The 17972-nt window shown below is 48.4% G+C and overlaps 1 protein-coding gene across 1 annotated transcript in view; it reads right to left on the bottom strand.

Moving 5' to 3' along the window:
- The window catches only part of LOC149358663 (solute carrier family 12 member 8), a 55489-nt gene that overhangs the window by 15824 nt on the left and 21693 nt on the right, over positions 1-17972 (bottom strand). The window contains exon 2 of the mRNA XM_089570825.1: positions 3430-3612. Coding sequence (XP_089426951.1) covers positions 3430-3579 — 150 coding nt within the window. The 5' untranslated portion in view covers positions 3580-3612. The remainder of the gene's footprint in view (positions 1-3429; positions 3613-17972) is intronic.

The following is a 17972-nucleotide window of genomic DNA, read 5'->3' as shown; positions in this document are numbered from 1 at the left end:
CTTGCCTTTGTGCGGTGTCTATTGCATCTGGCGTGCCGCGGTGACCGTCTCGGCCGATTGCACTGTTGGCTGGCCTTTAGCTTTCCAGTGTCTTTGGCCCGTACTGTGTCTGTTCTCAGGAGAGCACGCTCTCGCTTGGTTCTCCCTGCGCGCGGCCGCCCTCTGAAAACTGCCTTAGCAGATCGGCCCTGCGCGCCTCCTTTTCTCGCGGTGTCCTCGCCCTCCGCGTCTTCTCTCTGACGCAGCACCGAGCCGCATTTCCCACTTGATTTTAAACAATGGGCTCGTGCTTTCGGCGAGTCACTGCATGTCGCAGTATCTAACTGTCTCATCGGCACTTTACTCTCTCCTGGGCATAATGTGCTCTCTCGAGGCTTGCTGTTCGAGCTTACGACACTAACGCTCTGGCCTGCAACTGGACCTGAACCACGCTGTTCGCCTAAGGTAGCGTTTCTGTCCTGTGTGCTACCCTCTAGATCGCAGCAATCAACCTCACTTATCAACAGAGCATCTGCCTCAGGGTTAGAGACGGCCGCCTTCTTCCCGGAAAGTGCACGCTCCTCTGGGCTCAAAACCGCCGCGCTGCACCTTTCCTTACTGCTAGCAGTGCCTACATTATCCCCCGAGCCCTCTCGGCTTGCGGATATGCACTTTTCGCTAGCCTTAGTGTCCTGATTATCCCCCGAGCCCTCACGGCTTGCGGATCGGCACTTTTTCTCACTCCTAGCCTTAGTGCTTACTCTATCCCCCGAGCCCTCGCGGCTTGCGGATCTGCACTGTTTGCTAGTTTCGTGACCGAAATCATCGGTCCCTGCTGCTGAAGTAGCCTTTCTTTCTAGAACAAAGCCTGCCCTATTCCGGCACTTCTTAGCAGCCCTCGTGTCTTTCGGCGACTGAGCGGTGCTCCTAAGTCGGTCGCTGACACTGTCGTGGTGTAGCCTACCACAGTCACTTTGGGTTTTGAGATCGACCTCTGCGGGAAGTCCAAAGTTTCGGAGGAGCGCACTTCTAGCTTTCGCGTAGTTTTTCGCATCCTCGTCCGACAGGCGCGCTAATATGTTGGCGAATTCACACGGGAGGACACCCAGCAGCATTATTGACCAATAACCTTGGTCCAGCTGCTCCTCCGTACAAGTTCCTTCAAACTTTTCAAGGAAAGTCCTGATATTACCGCCTGTCCTGAAAACACTTAATCGAGATCGAATTCCTTGCATTTTGATCAAGTTAAGTTCACGTGTGATTTCCCGCAGCTCTCTTTCCCGCTCTTGTCGAGCTACTTCATCCCACTCTCGCATCTTTTGATCGAGCTTCCTCTTTTCTTCATCGTCTCGCTTCTTTTGTTTCTGTGCCTTCTCTAATTCCTCCCGAATGTACTCCCAACATCCGACTATCTCCTCCGCGTCTGCACCGCTTGCCTCAATTGCCTCAATTAAGAGCGGTTTCCTACGGATAGACCCACAATCAATGCCCAATTTCCCGCATATCATAACCAGGTCCGGTTTGCGCAGCTTTTTCCAGTCCATGTCTGCTCCCCAAGCGACGGCTAGTCTCTACTAGTGGTCAGAGAAGATTCCCAGGCAATCTCTGGAGCCACATTTCATTACCTAGGTTTACAAATTCCAAAGATGTACAACCTGGCAAAACTCAAAGAGACAAGACCGTGCACTTACCCATACCGGAGCCAGGACGCCACGCAGACCATCCCACCGCTGCCAACCAGTTGATGTGCTCGGGAATCGGGACCAGGGTCTTCACCGCATTAGGGCGAAGCAGCCAGACTACGGAGGGAAGCCTTCGGGAGGAATAGCAAAGCTGGAACGTTTTATTTTACATTTTGTACAGTAGCAAGGAGACCAAAGTCAGAAAATGAGGGAGGATGATCTGGCACCCCACAGATTGCTGCTTAAATGCAGTTCAGATTCCCCAGGTACCCAGGTAGGGAATCTGATCTCGGGTTGAGCGTCCAATGGGCTGCTAGCGTCTTCTTTGGCTCCGCCCTCCCCACGTGACGGCGCACACCGCACAGACACACACATACACGGGCAAGGAGGAACTTGGCGTCTCTGAGTCGCGAACTGTTTTCCCAGGCCCAAAGGTCGTTTGCTGCTGAGTGACGATCCTGATCGATGGGGACGCGAGCGCTGACCGCTCACACCGGTGACCTCTTCAGTTCGGTGGAAGGGACAAATCAGCCGTGTCGCCCCTCGGCTTTGTCTGCTGCCCAGGGCGCACGCGGGTAATGAGTTAGCGGCGCCGCCGCCCCGCCGTCGTCGCCACTGGGTCTCGTCGGTCAGTCCACGGGCAGTCCGGGAGAAGCACCGCGCTCAGCCTTCCCGGCGAAGGGATTAGACGTCTTTGTGTACGCCGACGCCGTCGCCAGTAGCTGCCCCACGCAGTGTCTCTTTTGTCTCCCCCGGACAGCAGCGCTTTCCGTCGCAGTAGCCTGATGACGCCGGTCTGGCTCGCCTGTTTCCGCTGCCAGTCCCCAGGAACGCAGTCCGGCACCAGAGCCGCATTCAGCATCGCCGGCGAAGGGGATTAGAGCCTTTGTCCACGCAAACGCCGAGCCAGAAGCCGCCTCCAGGCCAGCTTTTCCTTGCGTCTTCTCCGAGAAACAGCAGCGCTTTTGGCCGCATACCTGATGACGCCTGACTGTCTCGCCGTTCTCCGCTGGCTGGGCCTCCGATCATTACAATGACTACATGCGGTCGCTGAGGCCCGTTAGTGTCAGGCGGCGTAAAGTTGCAGGTTTCTGCTCCAAGGAAATCCGAGAAAGACGTGCCGCAGCGAAAACACTTATACAGAGATGTCCCGAGTGTTCTCATCCACGCCGCTTACAGCCATTCAAAGGTCGCAATGAAGACCTTCTGGAATTTTGAAACGATGACGCGGTGTAGCTGCTGCGAACAGAGCTTCAATAACTTAGCCGTATTGTTCTCCCGGACGCGGAGTCGTTGAGCGAGAAAAAAAATTAAGATGGGCATTTAAGATCCTTACGTGCTGTGAATGCAAAAGCATCATTTGACCTAAAGGCCTTTACACTAAAGGCCTTAATTATATAGGCCTTTCACCTAACGGTCTTTACCACAAAGGTCTTTGACCTAACGGCCTTTACCAGGAATGCATTTGCCCTAAAGGCCTTTGACGAAGGCCTTTACCCTGAAAGCGTTTGCCTTGAAGGCCTTGCGTCTTAAAGGCCTTTACCGCAAAGGTCTTCAACCTAAAGGTCATTGCCATTGTCGTTAATGACCCCACCTTAAACCAGCATGCCATCGCCAAACTTTCAGTCTCGTTTATGTTCCGCTATTTCCCGCATCACGTGACTAACTTCGGACGCTTCACCACACTCCGGCATTTTTCAGGTTAGGAGGTCAACAGTGCTTTCGCATTGAAAAGACTCGGGCAAAACGCTGCTCGCTGTCCACTCACGAGGTCTTGGTGGAAGAGCTCGTCTCCGCCGGCAGTGCCGGCGGGCCGAGCGCTGTGGCCGGGCACATCGTCGGAGGCTCCGCCCTCGGCGCCATCGCCACGAAGCCCAAAGCGGGCCCAGTCGATGTCGCGACCCCGCTTCACGGTCATGGTGTTTCTTCTGCCGCCGCTGTTTTCTACGACCTGCAGGACAGAAGAAAAAAAATTTGCAGTGGTTTAGCTCTTGTTAAACCTGGAGGATTGCGAAAGCAACGAGTAGAGAGAGAGGCGATGGAGAGCGCGCGGCAGCGGCGGCGGCCCCGGCACGCTAGCTATGCGCCGCTACTGCGCATGCACAACTGGCGAGCGCGGCGGCGGCACCTCGAGTCACCCGCGCAGCGACGTCGGCGGCGCGCCACTGTGCATCGTCCACGCGCATGCGCAGTATGGCCTTGCGTCAGCTCCGCGAAATGGCTCGGCGACTCGCGTAGTGTTGCTTTCGCAACAAAAGAGTGTTACAGCTCGAACGGTTGAGAACTGGCATTATGCAGTGAAATACTACTTCAGAGAACTTTTCAGCCAAACGAGATTTTGCGAAATCCCCCATAGGAATGCCATTGTGTCCAATGTAGAGGTGGAAGAACCACTCTTAGTCGCATATATTAAGCATCCAGAACTTCAATACCTTGCCTCGCTAAAGCTGCAGTTCGTCAACTTGTTGTAGAGAGGCCAACATTGAGGAAATGTGCTTGAGGTAAGGTCGGAATATAAATGTGCGTCAATTGAACGAATTTCAGCGCACTGTATTCAGTTAAGGGAACATTTTGGGAAGCATTATGGTGTACTGTTTCTGGCCGGACGAAACTTCGGACTCCGCAATTCTGAAGTTGCGCAGCTTGCGAAACTTCTTAGCGCCTTACCTTCCCTTGCGAAACTTCGGGATTCCATTTCTGATTTAATTTGGTGGGGATACGCAGCTGGCCTGTAGCTGGAGAAGTAGCCAAACATGTTTGTTACAGCGTGCATGTTTGATTCTCAGGAAGACACTTCTTGGCCAAGATTAGATTCCTCGAATTCGAAAAGAAAATTACAGTTTGTTCCTGAAAAGATTTGCTGTTTCGACCTCCTAATTTATACGAGTCTCTGAAAGTCTTCGCTGAAACACCTGGAGGGCAATGACTGTATGATAATGTGTATGTGCGCTTTGTGTGGTGTATTATGCGTGTTGGGTACTTTGTCTGCAAGAAGCTCGGAGCTGTTATCACGTTTCCGTTTTGATAAGTATTTATTGCTTAGAAAAGATTAGGGTGCTCTCAAAAAAGGGTGACAGCAGCTCCTTAACTCACGTCTAAAAATAAAATAAGAACTGATAATGTAATTGCTTTATTATGCCAGTTATTAACGCCTGTAATTCCAGTTACATTGCTTTGTAATTGTTTCATAATGACATTATAATAGCGATGGAGTTGGTAAGTAAGCGCTTCGATGCTCCTGCAGTCGCAAATCGGAGGGGAAACAGAGCACAGATTAAGCGAAATCTAGACATTTCACATTTAATTTATCCGCTCATGTCGCGCTTTTTGGAAATACTCTTTCGTCGCGGCGTCGCTGGTATAAGGTCCTTACAGTCGCCAAGGCATTTTAGTGATTGACAGAGGTTTTCAGGCACCCGTTAACAAATTAAAGCTAACCTGTATCGCAGCGGTTCAGGTAGCAATATATGAGTCTAACTACTCCATGGCAGGAGAAAAGGTAATTGCTTGCGAAATGAATGACACCTGGTGTTTACGCAACTATATTTTCAATGCCGAGAAGCGTGAACAAGCGAATAGCCACCTGTTAACCTATAATTAGGCACCAAAGCAGCCATTGTGTTATTCCTGCATTACTTTGGGAGGCAAATGTCGCGCCGCTCAATGCGAATTCTAATTTTCTGATTTCGAGCCAAAGGTCATGCAACCTTCGGGCGCTAATTGTACCGGACTCGACGACAGAATCGGCCGTCAGCGCGGCAATCGGACACGTGTCTGCGCTGAAAGAGGTTTGCGCAACATTCTAAATTGGCCACGCGTCCAGACCTCGGGAATAGTGACAGAATCGTGTAGGGCTCCGAACGTTCGGCGTCAATGGGTATATACCTCGATCGGCTGCACCGGCGCCCTTATAAAAATGGTCTGTAGACAGTCTATGGACTTCCTATAGACTCTATCGCCTTCCTATATAGATATTTCTTTTTGTCTATACATAGTCTATATACTGTCTAAAGACAAAAATCTACTAAAAGTGTATGTCCATAAATCGATGGATTGTCTATAGACTGTATGCAGGATTTGCATTGCCTATAGACTGTTCTCTAGGGTTTGTCTATAGATAATTTATAGACTTTATAGACAGTAGTTTATGGACAGTCTGTAGACTGTCTAAAAAAAAATTTGTAAGGGCGGAACACGCGCACGCATTCGTTTTAACGAAGAGTTAAACTGCTCACACTTCTCCCCTGGGCCCTCTAGCAATTACACCTACACCGCGTGCGCAATTTCGGAGTGCTGGACGTCTAAAACTAAGAACGATTCAAACTGCATGTCCAGTGTAGAAAAGCGCAACTATCACGTCGTATGCAGCGGCTGTTTGCATGCTTGGATTTTTTTTTTCTCTAACCAAGCACTACAGCCCTTAAAAAAAAAAAAAAAAAAAACAGTGCGTGCGAGCGAGCGCTAGTGTGGTTCTTTCTTTTAGCCTCCCTTGGTGCAACGATGCGTGAGTAACACGCATTATGAGACTAAGCTCTGGTGCCCGCGTTGCTCTACACTCTGTACCAAACGTGGGCCCCGAAAGTGGCTGAACATTACTGGGAAAAAAAAAAAAAATTACTGGTGCTTGGCAGCAGAAGTCACCGTTCTAAATGTTGTTCCCTTTCTTGTTTTTCTGTCCACTTTTCTAACCAGGTGTTTGAGTACGTGCGCTTTCAGCGCTTATTTCTGCCCCACTTTTATTTCTCACTTACAGTTCTTAATTTTGTCGTCTGCTAAGCCTTGTGTCAGTTGCTGCTGTCTCAACTCGTTCATTAACTTGCAGTGAGCGTCCTGTTTTCAGCTCATCAGCTTCTTGAACCGTATACGCGAATGTTGCTGTGAGGTGTGAGCAGGCTCAAGCTTGAAACGGAAAATTCATCGTTGTGTTGCTGGCATCGATTGTTAACGCCCCCCTTTTTTTTCGCACACCAATTCTCAGGTCGAAGTTGCAGGTATCCGTGTACGAATGTCCGACCTGTTCTCTCCGCGGCGTTGCATAGAAAGACAGTCCAGTCTTCGCGAGACATTTTTTCCTACCTCTCGGTGCTGCAGTGATCTCTGTGGAGCGTTCGTGCAGCTGCAGCAGGAGATTAAATTTATTTCGCTGCTTTCGCTCCTCGCCAACGTTTTAGACGTCAGCAGTATTCGCCTTCAAAACATCTCTGCAGGTACCTTATTCAGCTGTCTAAACGTCGCCTGTCGCACGCGCGGCATCAGCAAGCGATGCTGCGACGCGTCATACGATTTTTACTACTGGCGAAGGCAAAGCATTCGAATCGAATTTATTTATCCCGTGTCATTTCTTTTTCGTGTCATATGAACAGCTGTTTCGACGGTGCTGTGTAAAGTCGAACGGTAGCCAGGCGACGTTGCTTTTCCGTTAAATTCCTCAGGTTGCAAGGCATCTAGCACGGTAAAAACGTGACGCAATGCCAGCCGCTAAAGGGACTTAAAAATTATTCCTTGAATGAAACCTAACGAGCCACGCACTAGTCCCGAGCCCCTCGTTAAGTGACTTTAGAACCCTGCCGACAAAACGACGGCCAAGGAAATTTCTTGGGGCTCGTTTTAACGAGATCGATAAGCGACGCGTTTAGAACCACGCCAGAATGAAAACGCAAGCAAAAGCGAGCAGAACTTGACTTGTGTTCCGAGACGCCTGACTTGGCCCTCGTCGGTTCTGTTTGTTACACTCATCTCTCGTTGCGTCTGTTTTCTTCGTTATCGAGCGGGACACACGTCTTTGCATCTACTTTTCTTAATACTAAGCGTGACAAGCAGTTATAAACCTCGTTGCCAGCGTAACCTTAGCGGTTCAGCGCATACGACGAGGACGAGCTAAAGAGACACAGACAAAACGCTGAACTTAAAACTAGCGTTTATTGGGACTCCGCCTCTGTTTAAAAACAATGGCGGACAGCCTCGAAAAAGGAAGAAAACACACACATAAAATGACAAAATTAAAAAAAAAACAGAACCATTGCGTAAGCACCCCATCAATTGCTCCATGTGAAAAAGAAACGTTTTCTTAACCACCGACAAGGAAATGCTCACGGCTTGCCATGGGTCACTGTTGCCTCGTGCAGAGTTCCGGCTATGCCGTTTATGTCATTTTATGTCTGTGTTTTCTTCCTTTTTTGAGACTGAATCCGCCACTGTATTTCAACAGAGGCGGAACCTCAATAAACGCTAGTTGTAAGTTCAGCGTTGCGTCTGCGTCTCTTCTCGTCGTATGCGCTGCACCGACAATGTCTAACCAACATGCCCAAGAGTCTACCTTGTCAGCGTAACCTCTTTCGAATCCTGTTCTTCTGCGCCAAGCCGCCATCACGCCACTGTCGACGCACGACTGTTGTGTAGATCGCACATATGTGCCAACTCTAAGAATTTTGTTTACGGTCCCCGCAAAACCATCCGATCAAACATCCATCTAAAGGTGGGAGCTTTGTCACTATGCCAACTGATGCATGGTGTTTACACTTCCAGTCTGCAGATATCAAAGGTATCTTGCTGTGTTAGGTTTGCCACGAAGTATTTGCAACGTTAACCCTTCTTTCTCCTTGTTTGGAATTCAGCCGAATAAATAAATATTTTTATTCCCTAACCTTTTACCCAGCTTCATCCCAGTGTTTTAATACTGTGCCGTCTACGGATAGAAATTGGAACGGCCCGTAAATACAGCACCTAAAAATTGGCTCGTAACACCTGTGGAAATTTGCCATGAACAAAAGTTTTTTTAGCCAATTTTTCTAAGATGTTCAAAACGTGTTTTGCTTACCGAGACAACCAACACTCGTTTTTATTCAAGATAGAATGAAAGAACAATATGGAAGTTGCGTCACTTAAAGTGATTTATTCCAAGCTTTCCCAAGAGTCAACCGCGAGTGGTCTTTAGATCGTGTAAGTAAGGTCGGGTGATTATAGAATATAGCGCTTCATTCAGGCTACTACAGACGATGCATCTGCACGCGGAGAGACTACTTATCTTTCTCTTTTCGGAAACATTTCTGCCTGCGCAGTGCAAAACGCACCTGGATAAGAATAAATACCACCCATGTTTTTAAAAGCGTAGAAGTACAAGCTACACGCCCAGTTCGGGTATGCATCGTCGGATCTGCAGTTTCCTTAACCTTCTCGCTACGAGCAGTCACATTCGTGGGCAATAATGTAGTAGCACCTTACGGTCGGTTAAGCGAGTCATTAATCAGCATTGATATATCTCGCCGTTGGAACAGTAGGTCATAGTTCAGCTGCTGCCTTTGAAGCGTCAAATCCTATTCGCTAAAGCACTGCCTTAAAGAGACATAAAATGATGGCTTTCTGCGCGAGCGGCACAGAGCGAATGAAGGATGTTTTCTAACTTTGTTTATTTTTCTACATTGTTATATATTTACAACATACATGTTTTAAAACCTAACTTCTAAACTGTTTCGTCACTTCTATGGTGTTCGCAACTATAATTTACACAACTGTGGACGCGATGTCGCAGTGTTGGCAACATATGTCCACATATGTGGACGCAGTTTTAATGCTTAAAAATGATAAAGTATCTGCATAATTCACTATTAATTTGTTATCAGGAGGTGTCTATAAAACTGTGGAAAGGATGCTAGTTTTTCGACCTCCTTCTTAGGTCGGTAGTGAATAGGTTAAAGTGAGCCGAATCGTATTAAGAAAACAGGCTTTTTATTGCGCTAAACGCTTTTTTCGCCACCTGTCGGCTAAAAAAGCTATACTAGGATCATGTTTAGTGGTGAGCTATATCTTGTGAGATGAATGTCAGAAAGGTCCATAGAGCTATCGTGCGAGCGAAAGTGATACCAAAATCGATACAAGCACACGACGTGGCGCCACCTTCTTTAAACTCCTCGAACACAACAACCAGTGATTGTCGAGTCGACAGCGCTCACGCAGGCGTTCTGAAAGAGAACGTCGATGGTATGAATTGAACACCTGACGCACGCGCAAAGAAAAATAGCGCGCAAGCTGCCAGCGCCGCCGAAGATCTCGTCACAATCGGCGCCTTCGGTCGATGTCGCTGGAGTTGATATAAACATCTGACGCTGAGTCACGAACGAACATCCTTGGTGGGAGTGCGAACTGCTTGTACACAGACTGGCTGTGTGCAATTTCTCTGGTCTTCGCTGGCTGCGGGGTGCAGGAGATTGCGTACGAGCTCTTAAACAGATGCATAAAAAAAATAAAAAGAAAGGAAAGGGCGCAGTATGTCTCACTTCTCAGTGAGCACCTCAACCGCGCCGCGAAATTATTGGTTATCAGGAAATGGAAGGCGCGTTAACAGGTCGCAATTCTCGGTGGACACCTCAACCGCGCCGTGAGGGAAGGGATGAAAGTAGAAGCGAAAGAAGGAAGGGGTTTAGGTTAAGATTTATGGGGGTATAACGTCACAAACTGACTCAGGCTATGAGGGACGCCGTTGTGAAGTGCTCCGGAAATTTCGACCACATGGGGTTCTTTAACGTGCACTGACGTCGCACAATACACGGGCCTCTAGACACGGGCCTCTAGAGAGCTGCCGCGGTGGCTCAGTGGTTATGGTGCTCGGCTGCTGACCCGAAAGACGCGGGTTTGATCCCGGCCGCGGCGGTTGAATTTCTTTGGAGGAGAAATTTAGTGGCCCGTGTACTGTGCGATGTCAGTGCACGTTAAAGAACCCCAGGTGGTCGAAATTTCCGGAGCCCTCCACTACGGCGTCTCTCATAGCCTTAGTCGCTTTGGGACGTTAAACCCCATAAAACCAAACCAAACGGGCCTCTAGAATTTCGCCTCCATCGAAGTGAAGAAAGAGGTGTGGTAGTGGAGGACTCCGGAGTCACGTGGGGATCTTTAACGTGCACTGACGTCGCACAGCACACGGGTGCCTTTTGCATTTCGCCTCCGTCGAAACGCTGCCTCCGCGGTCGGGTTCGAACCCGAGTACTCCGGCTCGGTAGGCAAACTTTGTAACTACTGAGTCTCCGAGCGGGCGGAGCTTAATAATAATACTATGTCTCCAAACTAGCAAACACCATCATTTGCAGGCACCTTCCATAGGACGGAGTGCTTCCGAAGCCTCGGGTCTTTCCTTTAGGACCAGATGCATGCGCAAGATGCAATTGCTTAAACGAGTTTCAAAAAATGTTGTTTCCCGTTTATTCTGAGTGTGCGTTCACGTTATCTACGATGTTAGCTTTCCCAACTGCGCTCAAGTTCGATGTCACTTATAAATTAGACACTGCTAAAGCGGGTACACGGATAACAAATGCGATTACAGTGCTCATAACTTCAGTCGGAGTCATCCATGAAGCTTTCAAAAGACGCAGAACAGCGTCGTGATCAAGGAAAAGATAAAGGAAGGAGTAAAAGAAGGGAGGAGAAAGGGAGAAAGAGGTGCCGTAGTGGAGGGCTCCGCCGGGAGTCTCGGCAAGCCGCGGCACCTCTTTCATTCTTTCTTCTTTCATTTCCGCCTTCCTGCCCCCCCTCCCGCCGCACTGTCCTGCGTCTTTCCTTTCCACCTTACCCCCACCACGCCAGCTGTGGCTGCGGTTAAGTAAAGCCCCGGTTAAGATGTCCACAGAGATATATGAGACAGTTACTGCTCCATTTCATTTCCGCAAAAGACGCAGCTGCGGAGTTAACGCCGCGTTGACGAGCCGCGAAGAAGAAAAAGTCCACGACGGATGTTCGCGAAAAGTATATACTTTAAGATGCTTGTAGATTCGCCCTGCCGGCGGAAGTGGATATTCTCCATTCCGAGGGGAAAGTCGAAAGCGTGTTGATATCCGAGCTGAACGTGCAAGACCGCACCGCTAGCAGTGGTGCTGGCTCATAAGGCGGCGAAGCCCAGTGGTAAAACGAGTTCGAAACAGAGAGGTTAAAGTACATAAATCATGTCTTTTGCCTGGGCTAGTTGGAGCATTGCTAATTTACTGAAAACACAGCACAACGCCCGTCCCGTCGTGTGTGTTTCCTCTTGTTCGCGTTTTTTTCGCGTTGTGTTTTCAGTCAATTAAGTACCGAAACGTGCCCGAAACAAATAGGACAACGACAAGTAGCTAAACGTGCTCGAAAAGAGAGGCAAAGCCAAGTAGCTATTCGTGTGTCAGGTTGGGCCGTCGCGCACGTGAGCGGATGAATAAAACCTCTATTACGAGGGAGGGACGGTTTTCAGCCACTGTTGAGGAACTAGGAGGGATGGAGTTATACAGTTGCAGAAGCAACTTCTACTCTAGTTTTCATAGCCTTCAGAGCTTCGCGTCGTAAGTCAGTCGACATCTCTTACACTACTTGAAGCAGGCCGCTCTCACTACCTTACGCCACCATGACACGTTGTGCAGCGGGACTTAATCGTATCTGATCTACTAAGGGGGCCATTTCGTCATGTGGCATGTGCTCAGATTTGTGTCTCCCTCGCGAGAAAGATGGGAAAGTTCATATAAGATGTTGTAGGTCTGCTCTACAGTGTTTTTGGCAGTAGGCGCAGATCTGCTCTGCATATGTGTTTAGTGTCTCGCAAAAGACGACTTGTGAAGTATGTACAGCCTTTGTCAAAAGTTTGGAGCCCAGGGGGTTTTCTTTTGAGCCACACTGTGTGGTTCGTAATGCATCTCCAGCGCTACAAATTTCCTGAAGGTAAGATGATTTCTGGTCCTGCCTCCTCCAATGGGTAGGGCTGCCACGAATGCTTCAGGAGTCCCACTGCGAGGCTTAGAAGCAAACTTTTGACAAAGACGAGGTGTACACTGCGTTTGCAAAGACTTTGTTTTAACACATCTATTGTAGCCGAGTGAGCTCTCCCTTAGTGCCAAGCACCGGCGCTGGTGTTCTTTCCAATAACTGACGCCTGCTGTCTGCTTTTATTCTGGTGAGAACGTAGTGCATAAGTTCCGTCCCGCAGGAGCCTTCATTGAAGTTTTCGATATGGTTTTTGATCTACAGTGTTCGGCAGGAAGCTGAGGTTGGGGCTTTGGTATTTGGATCAATATCAAAAACAAATTAGAACATATTAATTGTTTTACTCATATGAATCCTTCGTATATATTGCAATTACCGTTGCCATTATGTGTACCTTCAAAAAGCTTCCTTGATACACCTTGAAACAAGAAGCCTGTGGTTACAATACATAAAAAAAATTTCAACAACACAGAAAACCACGAAACATACCGTGACCTTCTACGGCGGAATATCAGACACATACCGAAAAAAAAACAACAAATTAGTGGAAGCAAACATTCAATCAGTCGACAGAAACATTAAACAAGGTTGGAGAACTGTTAGATTTCTGCGCTTCAGAAAGTTATTTCAAAAAAGAGCTGAGTGTACTATTACTAGCCAATGGCGTTTACTTTCAGTGATAATTGATATTTTATTTCTTTCTTATCTGTATGTACAGTCTTGGTCCAAAGTCTCTGCAGCGAAATGAATATTCATAAAATGTTCCGTGTATCGAATCATTCATAAAACAAGTCAAGCAGGCAGCTCCTCTAGCGCAAGAAGAAACCTTCTGCTAGCATTTCAAGGTCATTCGGTCTTTAATAGTGCCGCAATGGCTCTGTTATGCGGCTGAAGCGAAAAGCCTTTGGCCTTAAGATTTTTGACCAAGACTTTACGTATATCTCCTCACAAGCCGGGGGTGGCAGAAAGTTAGGTGGGCGGATGAGATTAAGAAGCTTGCGGGGATGCGATGGCCGCAGCTGGCAAAGGCAAGGTTAATTGGGGAGACATGGCAGAGGCCTTTTGCCCTGCAGTGGGCGTAGTCAGGCTGATGATGATGACGACGTAATCTTCTCACAAAAAGTGTATACATGTTGCATTTCTGCTAATGTGTCATGTGGCTTGCTCATCCATGTTAACAAATGTTTTATTAATTCTTGTTAATGTTATTCTGTTCCTTTGTGTGAAATGTGCCTTTTGTATGTATGGATTTGAATTTATAATCACCAATGTTCTAACTGAAGGCTGGGACCTTTGTCAGGCCCTTTGCGTCTATAGTCCCAATCTCTCCTCGCTGTGACGAGAAATAAAGTTCAATCAATCAGTCAATCGATCGATCGCTCGATCAAGAGGAGCGACAGTTCACACATTAGCTCGAGATACGGGAGTTTGCACAAGAACGAACGTTTGCCAACTCTCACAAATGTCTTCCGTTTTGCAACAGGCACATTGCACAATGTGCAATAGCCAGTGATAAATCTTCTTCAGGGTTTTGCGTAATACATCCTGGTACTATTGACGTCGGGCGGATCGCAGGCAAACGCTTTCTGGCTGTACTGTATAGATCCCATCAAGGGTTTGCGAATTATTTTTTTCTGTTGGCATGAGAAAAGTTGAAAGAACTATTTTATTACAAGCGCATTAGCGCTAATTATTATGTGCGTACAGAAAAACACAAGGAAAACGGACAGAGATCATGTTTCGCCTTCTCTGTTTGCTTATATGAATGATTAACGATGTCGTTTTTCAATTACGCGTTTCAGAGTCGTGATATTGTCCTTCATAGGGAAAACAACAAATTCTCAATTAGGGAGGGTGTCAGGCACGGAGACACGATCTCTGTAGTACATTTCACCGGATGTTTCCAGGAAGTATTTAGAGATCTTGTGAGAAGATTATGGATAAAAGTTAATGGAGAATATTATAGCAGTCTCTGATTTGCTGATGAAATCATCTTGTTAAGTAACTCAGGCGACGAATTGCAAAACATGATCGAGGACATAGACAGGCAGAGCAGGACAATGGGTCTAAAACTACACAGAAATCTAAAGTGCTGTCCAATAGTCTTGGCGCAACAGTTTACGATAGTCAAGGAAGCATTAGAAGCTGCCAGGAAGATGCATTTTTTCAAGGCAGGTAGAAACCGCTGACCCAGTCCACGAGAGTGATAACGCGGAGAAAAAGAATGGGGTGAAGCGCATTGGACAGGTACTATCAGGTCATGAATGTCAGTTTACCGGGCTGCCGACATCGTGGGCCGTAGGAACATGAACGTTTGAGTGTAGTGGGGTCCTGCGGGGGCCCAGGGGCCTGTGTGTCCCAAACACCTCTGTTAAAATTAAAGTTTTTACCACCACCACCACCACCAGTCTACCAGTATCCTCAAGAGAGGAGTATACAACAGTAGTACCGTGCCAGTACTCACCGTACGAGGCGAAACTTGGAGGATAACGAAAAGCCTTCAAATTAAGTCAAGGACGGCGCAGCGAGCTATAGAAAGGAAAATGATAAGTGTAAGGTTAAGAGACAGGGAGAGGGCACAGTGGGTCAGGGAACAAACGTGTGTTAAAGATACGCTAGTTGAAATCAAGAAGAAGAAATCATGAGCAGGGCATGTAATGCGAAGGCAAGATAGCCGATGGTCTCTTAGGGTCACGGATTGGATTTGCGGCATAGAGTGAGGCCCGTAGATAAGAAGTTGCGGGGATAGGGCAGCCTCAGCCGGCACAGAACAGGGTCAGAACAGAGTCAGGCTGCTGTAGCATTCGTGGACAGCCTACCGATTGGACGGGGGCAGGACCAGAAATCTTACTTTCAGGAGCTTTTGATCACTAAGGGTGCATTACAAGCCACACGGTGTGGCTCAGAAGCAAACCCCCTGGGATCTAAACTTTTGACAATGGCTGTACATGAAAGTAATGCAGGATCATAGTTTCATAGATCGGAAAAATTACAAAAATTCTGTTAATTTAAGAAAAACGGGAGACTTTCTACAGACTCTCTTTCTATCATGCCTGGCCCGTATCTTTGAAAGAATAAAAGGAAGAACAGGGTGAGAGAGAGAGAGGCTCTGTACATGCATGTGAGAGAGAGTGTTCTTGCGGGAGGGCATACTCTCAATCCTCCTCTTCCTTTCGCGCGCGCGCGTCGCATGCCCTTACCCTCGTTTCCCTTTTTCTATCTTCTTTATCTTTTTTTAGTATTTTCTTTTTCGGACCTTCTCCCTGCTATTGCCTGCTGCCGGGGCAGCTTCGTCGGGGCGCCCCATTTGCAAGTCAAGTAGGTCAAGTTTGTCGCCGCCGGCAGCGCAGTTCCCCACTGAGCACGAATGAGCGCTCACTTTTCTTCATTGCCGCGTCCCGTGCGCAAGCGCAGTATCGGAGCGAACAGCATCGCGCAATGCGCGGATTGTATCGCTGTTTACCCCGTGACTCGCTACGTAGCTTACAACGAGCGCTCGTTCAGCCCGTGTTGAGCGGCCAAGCCCGAACCCTCCGAGGGACGCCGTAACGAGAATTCCCGGCGGGGATTTATCCACAGACCGTTCGCTCTGGGACTGGACGGCGTATAAAAAGCGGTATTTTACGAGGGAGTCGATCCTGCAAGCTGTCCTCGTCTTGCTAAGGGCCTGAGGCGAAATGCGCAGGCGATTGTACGACAGTGACTTCGGAATGTTCTCAGGACGAAATGTATGTAGTCAGAGTACCGCAGCGGTGTCCTAGTCGTTTGAGCATCCGCCTCGCATGCGGAAGGTTCAGGGTTCGATCCCCAGTGACGCCGGGTACACACCGGTGATACAGTGGGTACGAGCTTTCCCCTGCCTGGAGCTCGGCTTCTGTGGGGCGAAATGCTTGGAAAATGGGCCTTTGACCCCACCTTGAGTATAAGAGAAAAAAAACCTTGTGCCCTGGCGCTCTTTGGCCAGAAATGCCTTTGCTCCATAAAAATTTATCATCATCATCATGTATGTAATAAGAGTTATCACCGAGGCCCTGCGTGGAGCTGCTGTTCAGTTATTGATGTTTTAGAGGGTTTGTACGACGACAAAACTACGCTAGTCATTGTTCGAACGAGTTGAGACTCAAATTGCAGGTGATACAGCCAGAAGGACTAGTCGACTATCTAATGCAAAATAAATTCAGTAAATAAGTGACCTCAAAACAAGCATAAAGGAACCAAAGTTTTGGAACAACGAACAAAAAAAATATCAAAAACAGCACATGGACGACAAAAATCACAGGACTGTCACGAGTCCGTAACGCGACTGTTCCATGTTAGCAAGCAATTTCATAAAATGATGTTTAACTAGGGCGAAGGTGGACAAAATGTCTGGCAGGTCGTTCTCCTTCCTTTCTGCGTTTCCTTGGCGCGTTGTAAGTCGTAATAAATTATTTTATCACCCTGGCTCATGTTTTCTCCATTTAGGTCGTTCCTAAGGCCCTCCGCACAGTTATCATAAAAAGTACCTAAAATGAAATCTTGGCGAACACTTGAAGGCATACACTCTAGTACACTTGCAAGCTAACCCTTCCCCTGTTCGTTAAAGAGTACCCCCTCCTCCGCACAAAGCCAGGAGCGTTTCGTGTGCAGTCTGCTATCGTGTCTACCCAGGGCAAGGTCACCTAGCCCATCACAAAACAGCCCATACTCGCGAAAGCTTGTTGCTCGCGAACAGCTTTCCTATTTAGTTCCCTGATTAGCCGAGGCTCACAGTCACCCTGCACGGTTTTAAGTGATAGGAGGTAAAAAAAAATCTGCAAAGTAGCCGCGTATTATTATTGCACCATGACCACGGCGCGGCAGTTTTGGACGGGCCGCCTTTGTTCGACGTAATTAAGGCGTCACGCAAAGTGCCCCCCCCCCCCCCACACACACACACACACAACCACCCTTTGCATTAACGTTCTGCGCTCGACACGACAAGCAGCGCATTCACTCGCTCACCCACCACCTTTCACCTGTCGGCACGTCAAAGCCGATTTTTTCCACGTCGAATGGCTGAAAAGCCCGAGGTGCTGTGAGCGAGCATTATTTAGCCGCGGGTTTTCGGAAGGCCGCTCGCTCGACGCTTCCTAAATTAAAGCGAATGAGAACAACCTCGCGCGGGCGTGTCGACGCGAAGTAGACAGAGCGAATGAAGGTCGAAGCCGTCGCGACCGCCCCCTGGCGACCTGCGCGGTTCTTGTGTCCCCGTGAAGCGCCTTGAATGGGGGTGGAGTATAACGCGTTGTCGGAGTGGAAGAGGGGATATTTTGGAAGGAGATTCGGTGCGAGGTTGGGAGCAAGTCGGACGAGTGTTCGCGTGATTGACTCGAAGGAGCTCGGCGCGCTCAAACGAGTCGTAATGAGATCTAAACTCCCTTTCACCGCCGCCGCGGTTCTGACGGTAGGACGTAAAGAGGGCGCTGAGTGCGCGTTGGCTGCTATGTTGTAACGTCGCTTCACTCGTTACTACACTTCTTTATGCGCTCGTTTAAAATACCAGTCTCCTTTAATGTATCTTTCAATGGTTTTTACGCCTCTCATAGAGTGGTGGGGGTCCGGCAGAGTTGAGCATAG

This window comes from Amblyomma mixtum, chromosome 2 (assembly GCF_055824585.1).
Source record: "Amblyomma mixtum isolate Tamu chromosome 2, ASM5582458v1, whole genome shotgun sequence".
NCBI lineage: Eukaryota > Metazoa > Arthropoda > Arachnida > Ixodida > Ixodidae > Amblyomma > Amblyomma mixtum.
The sequence above is the reverse complement of the archived record's forward strand: the minus strand, read 5'-3'. Positions and strand labels throughout refer to the sequence as shown.